The sequence below is a fragment of the Mauremys reevesii genome, linkage group 11 (assembly GCF_016161935.1).
Source record: "Mauremys reevesii isolate NIE-2019 linkage group 11, ASM1616193v1, whole genome shotgun sequence".
NCBI lineage: Eukaryota > Metazoa > Chordata > Testudines > Geoemydidae > Mauremys > Mauremys reevesii.
This window is the reverse complement of record NC_052633.1, coordinates 75,724,460-75,740,019: the sequence shown is the minus strand read 5'-3', so window position 1 is coordinate 75,740,019 and position 15,560 is coordinate 75,724,460. Positions and strand designations below refer to the sequence as shown.

The 15,560-nt window shown below is 54.9% G+C and overlaps 2 protein-coding genes across 6 annotated transcripts in view; both read right to left on the bottom strand.

Annotated features, from left to right (window-relative positions):
- LOC120374717 (dnaJ homolog subfamily B member 2-like) overlaps nucleotides 1–7,977 on the bottom strand; it is a 99,461-nt gene extending 91,484 nt beyond the window's left edge. For all 5 annotated transcript variants that reach the window (XM_039494823.1, XM_039494812.1, XM_039494815.1 and 2 more), the window contains exon 1: nucleotides 7,892–7,977. The gene's annotated coding sequence lies outside the window, so the exon portion shown is untranslated. The remainder of the gene's footprint in view (nucleotides 1–7,891) is intronic.
- Nucleotides 7,978–11,065: 3,088 nt separating this feature from the next.
- Nucleotides 11,066–14,948, bottom strand: LOC120374723 (tubulin alpha-1D chain). Its single transcript, XM_039494833.1, has 4 exons — nucleotides 14,889–14,948; nucleotides 13,813–14,035; nucleotides 13,312–13,460; nucleotides 11,066–12,064 (listed from the first exon to the last, which is right to left on the bottom strand). The coding sequence occupies exons 1-4, from the start codon at nucleotides 14,889–14,891 to the stop codon at nucleotides 11,081–11,083; spliced, it is 1,359 nt and encodes a 452-aa protein (XP_039350767.1). The 5' UTR covers nucleotides 14,892–14,948; the 3' UTR covers nucleotides 11,066–11,080.
- Nucleotides 14,949–15,560: the final 612 nt, after the last annotated feature.

The following is a 15,560-nucleotide window of genomic DNA, read 5'->3' as shown; positions in this document are numbered from 1 at the left end:
TAAACAAAATTTTGTGAAAATCCCCCTGTTCTTCTTCGAGTGATTGCTCCTATCCATTCCATGTAGGTGTGCGCGCGCGCGCACGGGCTCTTTTCGATTTTTTTTTTAGCAGCTCCGGCGGCGCGGGGCTGCTGCTGGGGTGGGCCCGCATGGCGGCGATATATATACCCAGCCCGTCCGCTCTCAGTCAGTTCCTTCTTTCCGCCCGTGGCGGCGGTAGGGACAGCTCTCTGTCTCTGTCCTGTCCCTGTCTCACATCCTTACTCATATATAGTATATATAGTTGTTAGTTATTTTAAGTTTCTTAATATAGTTCTAGTAAGTATATATTTAGGGGAGGAGAGTTAGGGCCCTCTTCTTCCTTCCGCCTGCGGTTTGGGCTTTTGGCGGGTTTCCCCGGAGCCCCGCGCCCTGCGCGCTTGCCTCGCGGACCCCCAGACGGCGCCTCGCGCAGACTCGGAGGGCTCTCTCGGAGAGGCTCGTGCCATGGATAGGAGCAACACATCTCGAAGAACACCAGTTACTACAGGTGAGTAACCGTCTTTTCCTGTGAAAAGTTGGGAGTTCAGCCAGCTCCATTAATCCCCCTCACTGGTACAAATTTGCGTCTTACTTCTTATTTGAACTTTCCTGACTTCAACTTGTAGCCAGTGGATTTTGTTCTGCTTTTGCCTGGTAGATTAAAGAGCCAGAAATCCCCTCGTGTAGATACTTACAGGGCACGATCAAGTCACCGTGTGACCGTCTCTTTGATAAACCACAAAGACTGAGCAGCCCCAGTGTAAGGTTTCCCAGACCCCAGATTCATTCGTGTAGATATTGCCTGAAACGTCTCCAGTTCTCAGCACCAGACCGGTATGCAGCCCGTCAGAGTGGTCGCGCCAGTGCAGGGTGCGGCTGAAAGGGGCTACTGGCTGCCAGCACAGAGCTCTTGGATCCAAAGAGCCTCACAGGTCTCGTTATAGCCAGTGGCTCTGCCATGCACCCTCTTTCAGGCTCAGCAGAAAGTTCAACTAAGCCCCTTGATTTAGAATAAACAGTCCTGGTCCATGGGGCTCCCTGTGCTAGGCTGGGTGCATGGCAGGTCAGAGCTAACCCTTGTGCGCTGAGGGCAGGGGCAATTTCGCCGCCCCAAGCACAGCGGCTCCAGTGGACCTCCTGCAGACGTGCCTGCGGAGGGTCCGCTGGTCCCGCGGCTCCGGTGGAGCATCCGCAGGCATGCCTGCAGAAGGTCCACCGGAGCCGCCTGCCGCCCTCCCGGCGACCAGCGGAGCGCCCCCCGCGGCATGCCGCCCCAAGCATGCGCTTGGCGTGCTGGGGCCTGGAGCCGGCCCTGGCTGAGGGCTTTCCCTGGTGGCAAAGGCGGCGCGGGGGCTGGGGTGTTGGTGCAGGCTGGGGGTGTTGGAGGCAGGAGAAGGAGCTGTGAGTGTGACCCTCCGGGACAGGGCTTCTTTGGCAGTGTTCCCTGGAGTGGCGCATGGGGCTTTCTGGGCTCTTTGGTTCTGCTGTGTTCCAGAGGGAGAGGACTTTGTGGGTATTCTTTGTGAATGAACAAGATTACGCCAAGAATAGGCCTCACTCGGTTCACTGATTGCCCTTCCGAACAGAACCAAGCCTGCTGGGCCCCAGATTTTGGCTAAGTGCTTGAGCCAAAGGGACAACAGTCCTCTCGGGAGGAGGTATTAGAACACCCTGCCTTCTGCTCAGTGCTCACCACTGTATACATCCCAGGATAACATGAGCCTTTTTTGCCAGCGTGTCGCACTCAGAGCTCATAGAACCATAGAAATGTGGGGCTGGAAGGGCCCTCGAGAGGTCATCTAGTCCAGCGCCTGGTGCTGAGGCAGGGCCAGGTAACCCTAGACCATCCCTGACAAGGGTTTGTCCAACCTGTTCTTAAAACCCTCCAGTGATGGTGGAACACGCTGCTGCGGCTACCCAGAGCTGTGAGCCCCTGCGTGATCTCTCTGCCTCAGTGAGCGTGAGCTTTGCTGGTGATTGGACAGTGTCAGCTCTCTGCCACGCCAGCCTGTCCTCCTCCCCAGCAAACTCCTGCAGCCTTTCCTGCCCCAGACCTTGCCAGGCAGGTAACAAGCAGGGGGCTGTCGCAGAAGATATTAAGTTCTCTAAGGAGTCAGCACGTCCCAGTTTATTACTTTAACTGGGGTGAATGCACCCGCCCCTTCAACCCCAGCCCTGAACTGGATTCTAGTGAAAGTAAAACAAGTTAATTCACAAAATAGCCTGGATTAAGGCTCTGTCTACACTTCAGATGCTATAGCTGGAGCTGCACTGCTCTAGCGCCTCAGTGTGGACACTTACCACAGTGGTGGGAGGGGATTTTCCATCACTGTAGTAAATTCACCTCCCCGAGAGCTGGTAGCTGGGTTGATGGAAGAATTCACAGAGACGTGATGAGATAAATCTTGTGACTGAAATGCTGGTATCAAGGAATATAGCTTGTCAGGGAGGACAGGCAGGAAAAAAAGGGAGGAGGGGTTGCATTATCCATCAAGAATATATGCACTTGTTCTGAGAGTCAGACGGAGGTGGGAGGCAGGGCAGTTGAAAGTCTCTGGGTAAAGATAAAAGGGGGGAATGGGGTGACATCATGGTAAGAGTCTACTATAGCCCAGCACATCAGGGAGAATAGGTGGATGAGGTATTTCTAGAACAAATAATGAGGGATTTGAACTATACAAACATCTATTGCAAAAGTAATAAAGCAAAACACACAATCTCCAGTCAATGTTTGGCATGTGTTGAAAACAACATTTTGTTTTAGAAAGTGGAGGAGGTACCCGGGGGAACAGCATTTTTCACTTGATTCTTTCCAACAGGGAGGAGTTGGTAGCAAATCCGAAGGTGGAGGTAGTTTGGGTGACAGTGACAGATTTCATGATTCTGAGGAAAGAAGGAGCGAGAGCAGGACAATGGACTTTAACGAACTCAGAGAACTGGGAGGTGAGGTCCCATGGGAAGAAGCTCTAAGGGAAAAGGAGGTCAGGAGAGCGGCAGTTTCTCAAGGAGACAGTACTAAAGGCACAACGGCAAACTACCCCGAAACAAAACAAAGCTAGGAAGAATAGTAAGAGAGCACTATGGCTCCATCAGGAGCTCTTTAATGACCTGAACATCAAAAAGAAATCCTACACAAAGGGGAAAGATGCCGAATGGCTAAGGAGGAGCCCAAAGGAATAGTACAAGCCGGAACAAATGATTGAACAATCAGTTTGAAAGAACCTGGAGAATAATAGGGTTCCAAGTAAAAACCAACATGGGTTTGCCAAGAACAAATCCTGGCAAACCACCTCCCTTCCTCCTCTGACAGGGTCACTGGCCGGTGGCGGGGGGAAGCAGTGGACGGGATCTATCTGGATGGCAGTACGGCTTTTGGCGCAGTCCCACGTGACATTCTCCTGAACAAACTAGGGGAATGGGGTCTAGATGAAATTCCTGTCCGGTGGGTGCACCACTGGCTGAAAGGCCGCACCCTACGCGTAGTTATCCAGGGTTCATTGTCAAACTGGGAGTGTGTATCTAGGGGGGCTCTGCAGGGGTCAGTCCTGGGTCCGGTATCATGGAATATTTTCATTCATGATGTGGATAATGGAGTGGAGAGGCTGCTTATGAAATGTGAAGATGACACCAAGTTGGGAGAGGTCACAAGCACTTTGGAGGCAGAATCAGAATCCAAAGCGACCTCGATCTGCTGGCAATGCCCCTACTTATACAGCCCAAAATGCCGTTAGCCTTCTTGGCAACAAGGACACACTGACTCATATGCAGCTTCTCGTCCACTGTAACCCCTAGGTCCTTTTCTGCAGAACTGCTACGTAGCCATTCGGTCCCTAGTCTGTAGCAGTGAATGGGATTCTTCCATCCTAAGTGCAGGACTCTGCACTTGTCCTTGTTGAACCTCATGAGGTTTCTTTTGGCCCAATCCTTTAATTTGTCTAGGTCCCTCTGTATCCTTTCCCTACCCTCCAGCGTATCTACCACTCCTCCCAGTTTAGTGTCATCTGCAAACTTGCTGAGGGTGCAGCCCACGCCATCCTCCAGATCGTTAATAAAGATGTTGAACAAAACCAGCCCCAGGACCAACCCCTGGAGCACTCTGCTTCATACCTGCTGCCAACTAGCCATGGAGCCATTGATCACTACCTGATGAGCCCGACGATCTAGCCAGCTTTCTGTCCACTTTATAGTCTATTCATCCAGCCCATACTTCTTTAACTTGCCTTCAAGAATACTGTGGGAGACCATATTAAAAGCTTTGCTAAAGTCAAGGAATAACACGTCCACTGCTTTCCCTCATCCAGTTATCTCATCATAGAAAGCAATTAGGTTAGTCAGGCATGACTTGCTCTTGGTGAATCCATGCTGACTGTTCTTGATCACTTTCCTCTCCTCTAAGTCCTTCAAAATTTATTCCTTGAGGGCCTGCTCCATGATTTTTCCAGGCACTGAGGTGAGGCTGACTGGCCCATAGTTCCCCAGATCCTCCTCCTTCCCTTTTTTAAAGATGGGCACTACAATAGCCTTTTTCCAGTCATCCGGACCTCCCCCGATCGCCATAAGTTTTCAAAGATAATGACCAATGGCTCCGCAATCACATTTGCCAGCTCCTTTAGCACCCTCGGATGCAGCGCATGGGTTTACTCTGCAGCCAGGGAGATTTAGGTTAGAGATTAGGGCTTTGGCTACACTACCACTTTTGTTTATAACACTTTTGTTGGTCAGGGGTATGAAAAAAACACACACCTGACAGACATAAGTTTCACCGCCAAAAGCGCTGGTGTGGACAATGCTATGTTGGCAGGAGAGGCTCTCCCACTGACACTGCTACCAATGCTCATTGCGGGTGGTTTAATAATGCTGACAGGAGAGCTCTCTCCTGCCGGCAAAGAGCGTCTACACGGCAGACTTTACAGCGGCACAGCTGTAGTGGTACACTGTACCGCTGTAAGGTCCATAGTGTAGACATCGCCTAGGAAAAACTTTCTCTCTGGGTAGTTAAATTCTGGAATAGGCTCCCAAGGGAGGTTGTGGAATCCCCATTGGTGCGCCCTTATTCACACCTTAACACATTACTGGAATCATATCGGTACAAAATATGCCTTGTGAGCTATCGCCTGAAAGCTAATAACGCGCTGGTTATTAATATCAGTGTAAAATGCAAGTGTTAATGTTCCATGTGAAGTTAGGGATTCTCTCTGTTTGATGTTACTTGGCTATGTTTCAGATACGACAGGCCACCCTAGGTAAAGGTGATAAACAGGGCTGTCCTAGACAGAGAAATGTGGGTTTACCTCAGTTAACATATTAGCAGTAAACAAAGCCCACTTGGGCTCCTGCCTGGATCTAGGGGTCATAGTGGACCACAAGCTAAATATGAGTCGACAATGTGATGCTGTTGCAAAAAAAGCAAACATGGTTCTGGGCTGCATTAACAGTGTGTTGTGAGCAAGACGTCATTCTTCCGCTCTACTCTGCGCTGGTTAGGCCTCAACTGGAGTATTGTGTCCAGTTCTGGGCACCACATTTCAAGAAAGATGTGGAGAAATTGGAGAGGGTCCAGAGAAGAGCAACAAGAATGATTAAAGGCTTTGAGAACATGACCTGTGAAGGAAGGCTGAAAGAATTGGGTTTGTTTAGTTTGGAAAAGAGAAGACGGAGAGGGGACATGAGAGCAGTTTTCAGGTATCTAAAAGAGTGTCAGCAGGAGGAGGGAGAAAACTTGTTCACCTCAGCCTCCAAGGATAGAACAAGCAGCAATGGGCTTAAACTGCAGCAAGGGAGGTTTAGGTTGGACATTAGGAAAAAGTTTCTAACTGTCAGGGTGGTTAAGCACTGGAATAAACTGCCTAGGGAGGTTGTGGAATCTCCATCTTTGGAGATATTTAAGAGTAGGTTAGAGAAATGTCTATCCGGGATGGTCTAGACAGTATTTGGTCCTGCCATGAGGGCAGGGGACTGGACTCGATGACCTCTCGAGGTCCCTTCCAGTCCTAGAGTATATGAATCTATGAATCGAGCCAACCTAGCCGGGATTATCCGGACCCTGAACTCGAGAGACAACGAATTATTAACACAGCTGCTGCACCCCAAAGAGACACAGGAGACTGAATCCCAGCAGGCCTGCCATGTAAACCAGAGGCAGGACCTTTGGAAATGTAAGGAACAGAGAGTGACTCCATCTTTATCCTTCATTTAAGGAGACAAAGAATTCTTCTCTTGGCAGCCCTCAGCTAAGGCTGCCTTTTTTATGCTTACCTGTGGGCTTTTGTCGCCTACCCTGGAACCTAGCTTAGAGCCCTCCTCGCTAGGTTTCTGAGTCTGTGTACTCCATCTCCTCCCACAGACCTCCTGCCTGGTCACGGAAGCCAAAGCCCTCCCATGGACACCATCTGCACAGCCATTTGTTCGTCTCCAGCACACTTGGGCTCCTGCCTGGCCCTTGCCCTCAACCAGGAGGATGGATAAGAACAATCTGTGCCCCTGACTCCCAGGCAGTTGGTATCTACAATAATCTCCAAATCAGTGTCACTTCCTTCCAGACTGTAATTCGCCATCGTGTACGTACAACCTGCATTCTTTGTTCCTAGACGTGTGACGTTGTGACTGGCCATATTAACCCATGTTGTTGAATTGTGCCCAGCTGTCCAACCAATCCAGATTGCTCCGTGTAGGGGGTCGGTCCTTGTCACTATTTACCGCCTCACCCCAAGCCTTACATCATCTGGAAACTCTCTGGGCAATGATTGTTTTTCTTCTGAATCATTAATAAAAATATTAGGTAATGTTGGGCTAAAAAACCAGTCCCCAGGGACCCCACTAGTTGGTTACTCCCCATTAACAGTTGTACCTCTCTCATGGAGCTGGAAGGGACTGGTCATTGAGCCCAGCTCCCTGCCTTCTCTAGCAGGACCAAGGACTGATTTTGCCCCAGATGCCTAAGTGGTCCCCTCAAGGATTGAACTCACAACCCTGCGTTTAGCAGGCCCATGCTCAAACCACTGAGCATCTGTTTACCCTTTTTAAATAATTACACAACTTTAGCTTTCTTTCAGTCCTCTTGAACTTCTCCAATTTTCCAAGCCTTACAAAAAATTAATACCATTGATTTGGAGAGCTCCTCGGCCAGCTCTTTTAAAACTCTTGGGTGCAAGTTATGTGGATTTGCTGATTTTAAAATGTTTAGCTTCGGTAGGTGCTGTTTAACATCTTCCTTCATTACCGATGAAAAAGCAAGTAAGTGATGGTCACGTATAATGTGGAGACATCATTCAGCTTGTTTTGAGATACAGCCCAGAAATATTTATTGAACACTTCTGCCTTTTCTACATCATTATTGACAGTTTTACCACTCCGTCTCGAGATGGGCCCGTACCATTGCTAATACTAGTATTTTTCTGATATAGTGTATAAACTTCTTCCCCTCTTTAAGCCAATTGGCCATAGATGTTTTGTTGATACTCTGGGTGAGATCTGACCAGCCGCCCTCGCTGAGGTTTTCAGACGTACTGGGGAGCTGTAGCCCACAGCCCACAGGCCAGACCCATCCCTGTCCTGGCGGGGAGGCCTGCTGGGGTGGGGAGGGTGCTGAGCTCACCGTTGGCTGAGGTTTATGGCCCTTCCCAGGGCAGAGTGAGGGGCCAGGCTCCCTGCAGGCTGAGGGTATTAGGCCCATGCCCAGGAGACCAGCCCTTGTCTGACCCTCGTGCTTCTTCCTACATCCCCTTTCCCCTCTCTGCTCTGCACCCATTGCATCAGGTGCTCTCCAGTCACCACCTGTCCCCTTCACCATCCCGCGTCCAGCTCTTCCCTCTCCCCAGGTATCTCAGTGCTTGCTGGGATCCCCACTGCTCGGCTAGAGCCCAGGCCCTACCTTGCTGCAGCAGGAGAGATCTGCACTGCCCCTGCCTGCAGGTGCCCTCGGTGGAACACGGGGGTGCAGGGCAGGCGCTCACATTCCTCCCCTGCTGACTGGCAGCTGCTGCAGCCAATGGAAAGCTCAGGCTGATTGTGATGTCAGGGTGGTGCACTAGGAGGGCAAAAACTCTTGATGTGCCACTTGTAGAGTCATGGAGGTGACGGCCAGGAGGGAGCTTTAGATCACAAAATCTGAGCCCCTCGCTAGCCCAGGCCATTGCATTTCACCCCGTCACCCCTGGCTGGAGCCCTGGGACTTGTCTGGCAAAAGCATCATCCAGGAAGGCACGAGGCCGGATGGGAAGCCAGCCAGCCAGTTGCCAATTGCCGTGGCTAATCACCCGCACCGTTAATTTGTGCCCCGTTTCTCAGTAGAATTAGTCTGGTTTCAGCTTCCAGCCCTTGGCTCTGGTTCTGCCCAGCTCCACTAGTCTAAAGAGCCTGTTAGCACCCACTGTGTTCTCCCCCGAAGGTCCTGACACACGCAGGCAAGTCACAGCTCCAGCTTCAGCTAAACAGCTGGAGCTCTGCAAGCCATTAGTGCTGCCCTCAGTCCTCCCTGGGCTCTTTTCTGCCCCAGCTCCAATTTTTCTACATCCCTAGAGAGGAGCCTCCTTTCAGTTCCTTGTGGGGGTCACCCTCACTATTAACCCTTTCACTGCTAACGTGTGTTACTGTTTGTATTTATTATCCAGACATTGCCCTAGTTGTGCAGAACCCCTGACATACACGTGCTCCGTCGGCCACACAGGGCACCTAGTCCTGAGCCCCCAGAGACACCGAACGTGCCCTAAGGCCTCTTGAAATTCACAGCACCCAAGCCCAGGTTGTTATGTGAACCAATAGGTTCTAGGCTGGTAGATTTGTGGAGCTGGAAATGATTGTACTGAGCCTTGTGTTTCTAGCACACCTGTCTCCTTGGGGTGGAACCGCTCGGTCGGCCACTGCTGGGGTGTGCTTGATGCGTGCCGACAGGCCCCGCTCCAGGACGCTCCCAGAGTCCCCCTGGCACGGACAAGGTGCTGTTCCGAGGCCGCTGGCGCTGCGGAGTCCCAGGTGAGCACGGAGGGGGCACGGCCAGACACCCAGCACACACGGCGCTGATAGGGCGTGGGGAGGCTGACGTCCCTTGTGTGAGGCTCCGAGAATGAGTGCGGGAGGGAATAGCTTCTATGGGCCCGTTTCTGAGGGTGAGAGACAGAGCCCTGCCTCAGGCCTGTGAAAGCTGCTCTCTCTCACCTACATTAGTGGGGCCAATCAAAGCTATTCCCCCCCCCTTGTCTCCCTAACATCCTGGGACCCACACGGCTGCACCCCTAGAACGGGCTGTTCTGGTTTTGTAACCTCTCCGTGGGTGGTTTCAAAGCGGTTTAGAGTCCAGCAGCCGTTCTCCCAAGAGCACAGTTGCTAGGAGCCAGGGGGCATTTTGGGAAAGTCTCCCTTTGACAGAGGCACTTGGCCTGGGAGACAGAGGAGAGAAGGAGGCGGGGAGCACGTAGGTTAAAGGAAAAGAGAAACAGGAAAGGATGCTGGCAAACAGCCATCAGTCCTGTGGGGGTCCAAGCTCTCAGGCTCGGCCCCTGCAGGGCTCTCCCTCCCTCCCGGCTGACAATGTCTTCACTAACGGCTGTCCAGGGGATAGGGGAGCTCAGGCGGACTCTCCCGCCCAGCCTGACTGCCTCATGGAAGGAATTGCTATTGCCAGATGGGCACCCTGTGGATGGCGTATGAGTCCCCTCCCACTGTATTCTCCACCCCATACTGAAGGAGTGAACCAGGTTCCAAGGTGCTAGGCTACCGAGAACATGGAAATGTAATGGATACAGTCAGTCCTCTCATCGCCAGTATCGGTGCTGTACGAGATCCCCTGTGAAAGGTATCGGAGGTGACATGGGAGGCAAAGGGAAAAGCAGAGATGGACGAGAAGACCTGGGAGAGCAATGAAGAGACCAGGGAAGGTTATTTCTTAGCGGCACCACGGAGGAGGGTTCCGTGTCCCCAGCCAATATATGATGTTGGATTGGGCCCATGATCTTCGGGGCCCATGGGCTGGCCCCAGCATCCCCACCCCAGGGATCTACACAGCCCACTGGTTTCCCTCTTCCCCTCCATCTGATTCTCCCTGTCACTCATGACCCAGTCGGCATTTGTGACGAAGTGGGACTGTTCTTAATGTTTCCTCTGAACACTGTGTGGGTGCCTCAGTTTCCCCTGTGCATTTTTTAAGTCTCCAGCCTGCATAAATGGCCGACACTGTCTCCTGGCAACAAATGGCTTGGGGCCTTCCCCCCTGCAAGGGGATGGCTAACAAAGAGATCAGGTGACCTCCTGGCCAGGGAAAGAGACAAAGGCCAGAGAGGAGGGGCTGGAGGGGGGTTCAGTTTGGGGCTGGCTGCGGACGGGGAGTGAGGGCAGACGTGGGGCTCTGGCTCTCTGGGCCCCAGAATGGACCGGGCTGAGGGGTCCTGTTCTCTGTACCTACAAGCTCTGTTTCAGACCCTGTTCCTGTCGTCTAATAAACCTCTGTGTTACTGGCTGGCTGAGAGTCACGTCTGACTGCGAAGTGGGGGTGCAGGACCCTGTGGCCCCCCCAGGACCCCGCCTGGGCGGACTCGCTGTGGGAAGCGCACGGAGGGCAGAGGATGCTGAATGCTCCAAGGTCAGACCCAGGAGGTGAAGCCGTGGGAGCTTCTTGCCCTGCAGACAGTCTGCTCCAAGGGAGAGGAGGCTCCCCAGAGTCCTGCCTGGCTTGGTGGGAAGCGGTTCCAGAGCATCGGCCAGGGACTCCGTGACACCATTGTCTAGGGTTACGGTCTGTGCGTCTCACCAGGAGCCCCTCGCACAGAGCTCTGTGCTGGAGGATGGGACAATGGCACAGCAGCTCCATGTCGAGCTAGTGAAGTGCACTTGGGCAGATGGCAGATTGTCAAGTTCAGCCTGGCCGATAACAGGGGTGCGTCCACGTCCTTCCCGTGGCTGCGCCAGGCATGGGACGACGGGGCACAGCTCAGACTGGGAACAGGTAAATGGATGCAGCAAACGTGACTGGAGGAACTGTTTTATTTAAGGTGGACAGTTGTCCCAAGTGCATCAGTGAGGAAGACGTGAGGCTCTTTCCCAGCCGTCCAAACAGGACTTTTACCCTCTAGTATTCATCACCTTCCTCTTCCTCTCCTTCTCCATCCACACTGTCTGTCCCCACCTCCTCGTAATCCTTCTCCAGGGCAGCCATGTCCTCCCGGGCCTCGGAGAACTCCCCCTCCTCCATGCCCTCTCCCACGTACCAGTGCACGAAGGCCCGCTTGGCATACATCAGGTCAAACTTGTGGTCCAGCCGAGCCCAGGCCTCGGCAATGGCCGTGGTGTTGCTCAGCATGCACACGGCCCGCTGCACCTTGGCCAGGTCGCCACCGGGAACCACAGTGGGAGGCTGGTAGTTGATACCAACCTTGAAACCAGTTGGGCACCAGTCCACGAACTGGATGCTGCGCTTGGTTTTGATGGTGGCAATTGCAGCATTGACGTCTTTGGGTACCACGTCACCGCGGTACAAGAGGCAGCAGGCCATGTATTTGCCATGGCGGGGGTCACACTTCACCATCTGGTTGGCTGGCTCAAAGCAAGAGTTTGTGATCTCAGCCACAGACAGCTGCTCATGATAGGCCTTCTCTGCAGAGATGACGGGGGCGTAGGTGGCCAGCGGGAAGTGGATACGGGGATAGGGCACCAAGTTGGTCTGGAACTCTGTCAGATCCACATTGAGGGCACCATCGAATCGGAGGGAGGCGGTGATGGAGGACACGATCTGACCTATCAACCGGTTGAGGTTGGTGTAGGTGGGGCGCTCGATGTCCAGGTTCCTGCGGCAGATGTCGTAGATGGCCTCGTTGTCTACCATGAAGGCGCAGTCCGAGTGCTCCAGGGTGGTGTGGGTGGTCAGGATGGAGTTGTAGGGCTCCACCACCGCGGTGGATATCTGAGGCGCGGGGTAGATGGAGAACTCCAGCTTGGACTTCTTGCCATAATCAACGGAGAGACGCTCCATCAGCAGGGAGGTGAATCCCGAGCCGGTGCCACCCCCAAAGCTGTGGAAGATGAGAAAGCCCTGGAGCCCCGTGCACTGGTCGGCCTGCGGGTTCCAGGAAAGAGAGAGGAATCAGCCTGGGAACGGGGCAGTCAGCTGGGAGTGAGATGGGTGTGTCTCTCCCAGGCCTTGTAGCAGCGCAGCCTGTATCGCTCAGCACCCTGCCAGTCGTCCCACCCGCAGTGCAGCGGGGCCCCAGGATTTCACAGCTTTGCTGTGCGATGGCAGGAGGGCTCCGGAGGGCTTTCAATGCTCAGGACCCCAGGGGGGAAGGTGGATGGGTTCCAGCAGAAAGAGATTTATGGAAAATGTGTCAGCTTCCAGGACCCCCGTCCTGACTCACTCTCACCCACTCTCTGTCTTTCACCCCTTGCCTGTCTTTATCCTGACTCCTAAAAGCCTCCTTCCACACCCCCAACTCGCCCTTCTGCTCCCAGAGCCCCATTACTAATCCTCGCTTTAATCTCCTTCTCACCACTCCAGGCCCGGTGCTTCTCTCTGCCAACACCGCTAACCTCCCGGCTCACCGGGGAGCATGCTGGTGTGAGTTATGGTGGCACCAGCAGGACTTCAGGATTGGATGTGGAGTAGCACCAGCACTGCTGAAAGCAAGAGGCTATATCCACAGAGCCTTTCCACCGATTCCTTTTCCTGTGCAAATGGGGAATCCATTCCCTCTCATTGTCCCCCGTCCCAGGCTTTCCCATCCTGTGCCTCCCATGCCAGAGCCTGTCCTGGAGCTGCACTTCTCTGCCTCTTCTCTGAAAGCAGTTTGGGGTCCCCTGCCCCGGGAGTGACGGGAATTGTTCTAGCTCCCCTGGGAAGGGGTGAGCACAGCTCCAGCCAGTGCACTAGACAGCCTGAATTCACTGCACACACTCGGGCACTGGAGTTCCCCTGCACCCTGAGGGCACAGACAGAGCCCCGATGAAGGCTGCATTAGCAGGTCACCATGACCCCGAGGCCGCGCCTCGCTGCCATACAATAGGGCAGATTCTAGCCGCCCTCGTCTTCCAGACTGAGGTGTGGCCTGGGGAGGCAGCTGCAGGTCTCCAGCTAGATCCAAGCAGAGGCCACTCAGCTCCAAGTGGATCCCTGCGTGCTGGGGCCTGCAGACTCCGCGGCCCAGCTGCATGTTGTCCCAGGGTGACGGAGGAAGCTGGCGGTGAAGCCAGCGAACGTGTGGGCAGCAGAAGCTGATTATGCTCCCTCACCATCCAACCACCGCTCGGCATTATCTCCACTGGGAATCCAAGAGCTTCCCAGAACCCTGCCTGCCCTAGCGTCTTTACCAGCTTCCGGATCCTGTCCAGCACCAGGTCGATGATCTCCTTGCCGATGGTGTAGTGCCCACGGGCATAGTTATTGGCAGCATCTTCCTTGCCGGTGATGAGCTGCTCCGGGTGGAAGAGCTGGCGGTAAGTGCCGGTCCGAACCTCGTCTGGAATTCACAGCACAGCCCGGTTAGCGCCCGCCCCTCCCGGAGGGACCTCAGTGCCCCACCTGAGCAGGGCTGCATGGGTTAGCGAGTGAGAGCTGAAGGGCTCACGTAGCTTTGTTCCTGGGACACTGACCCGCCCGCAGACCCTGACGTTCCTGCCCTAGATGCGGCCCCACAGAGGGCTCATACACCTGCTCTGTGCCATCTGATTCCAGAGCCTGTCACACCCGGGCCAGAGGAGCTGGGTGGCTCAGCGGATTGTGACTGGTGCATGCAAACTCTGAGGCAGGCTGTGCTCGCACAGGGATCACTAGCCCCCAGCCCCATCCCTCCCCCGGCGTGCAGCACTCACCAATCACGGTGGGCTCCAGGTCCACAAAGACGGCCCTGGGGACGTGCTTCCCGGCGCCCGTCTCGCTGAAGAAGGTGTTGAAGGAATCGTCCCCTCCCCCGATGGTCTTGTCGCTGGGCATCTGCCCGTCCGGCTGGATGCCGTGCTCCAGGCAGTACAGCTCCCAGCAGGCATTGCCGATCTGCACGCCAGCCTGGCCGACGTGGACGGAAATGCACTCGCGCTGGGGGCGAAGAACAAGGAACCGTGGCGGGACGGGGGCCCAGCTGCTGTCTGTGGGGCATGTCGTCCTGGGACAGGACCTGCAGCCCTTCACTACAGACAGTCTCTGGGTTTGAAGGATCCTGACACCGGGGAGGGCCACCCGCCATCCCCGCCCCCCTCAAACTGGGCTCGGTGGGGCAGGGGACGATTGGCCGGCTGCTTGTGCATCAGAAAACCTGCTCAGTGCTGTTCATTGGCCTCTCCTCGGTCCCGGTGCTGCTCCCTCCAAGTCGCTAGCTGCAGCCCAGGCCTATCTTTCCTCTCCTTCCCTCTGCCGTCCTGCCTCTCGGCCTGGCTCAGGGACCTCATTCCTCACGCTTGCCCCACATCTGGCCTCTCCCGCTGCGTTCCCCTACAATTCCCCTTCTCACCAGCCGCACGGATCCAGCCGCCGTCACCTCCCTGCATCTCCCCACTCCCCAGGCCCCTCCTCTCTGGCCCCTCTCCCCCTGCTCTCCTCCCATCCCTGGCTGAGGCTACAGGCAGGCTGCCTCCCCTCCACACGGCCCCACTGGCCTGCGTCTCAGCCCCATTCCAGCCTGCACGGCCCCAGCTTGGTCTGGCTCCTTTGCCCACTCCTGAATTTGTGCCGTCTGCACCCCCGTCCCCGTCCCAGCCAGCAACAGCCGCTGGACTCACACCCACCCTGTGACGCCTCTGAGCTCTGGAGCCCGCCTGCTGCTGCCCACACGGCTCGCCTGGAGCTTTAGGGGCCGGGACCCATCCCCCCGTACAGCTCCCTTACGTCTGAACCCTCCCAGGGCACCACGGGACCCAGGGAGCTGCCCCCCACTCGCCCCGGGGGGACTCACCATGCTGCAGAGGTTCTTCGCGCCGACAGCAACGGGCTCGGAGGACGAAGGCTGGGAACGGAGCTGCTCTGAGCTGCACCTTTTATAGTAACCGGGAGGGAGGGTTTGTTGTTAGTAACAGCTGTGGTGGGTGGCTGTGCAGGGCGCTGCTCAGCGCTGCCCTTTGCTGAGCTGTCTCTGGGTTACAGCAACACACAACGAGGGCCTCCCAGGGCCTTGGTTACACCAAACAAACCAGTAACTGGGCCTGGCTCCTTCCTGCCACTGCCCGGGGGGGTCTCGTGCTGGCCCCGTGCAGCACCGAGCTTCGCTTCTCTGCAGAGCGCTGATCTCGGGCACAGGAACGCAAGCATCACCAGAGGGATCAGACCTCAGGTCCTCGAGCTCCGTCTCCTCTGGGACAGTGCCCAGCACCAGATGCTGCAGAGGAAGGTGGAAGAACTAAGCAGCAGCAGAGGTGGGATAATCTGCCCCTCACCCACACCCACACATTAGGTCTCACCCCGGTCTCTAATAGTTCTGCAGCTGGAGGGACCAGGTCCCGGCCACAATCTGTTCTAACAACCCCAGAGGGTCCTGTTATCCAGGGAAGTGCCCAGCCCCGTTTTTAATTTTGTTAAATTCTTGGCCTCAGTGACTTCCTGCGGCAGTGAGTTCCACCGGCTAATTAGA

What these genes read in the sequence shown, in the direction of transcription:
- LOC120374723 (XM_039494833.1), bottom strand. An exon ending in CCTGGAGCCCACCGTGATTG is followed by an intron (nt 13,461 to 13,812) that starts GTGAGTGCTGCA and finishes TGTGAATTCCAG; the next exon opens with ACGAGGTTCGGACCGGCACT. An exon ending in TGGACAGGATCCGGAAGCTG is followed by an intron (nt 12,065 to 13,311) that starts GTAAAGACGCTA and finishes TGGAACCCGCAG; the next exon opens with GCCGACCAGTGCACGGGGCT.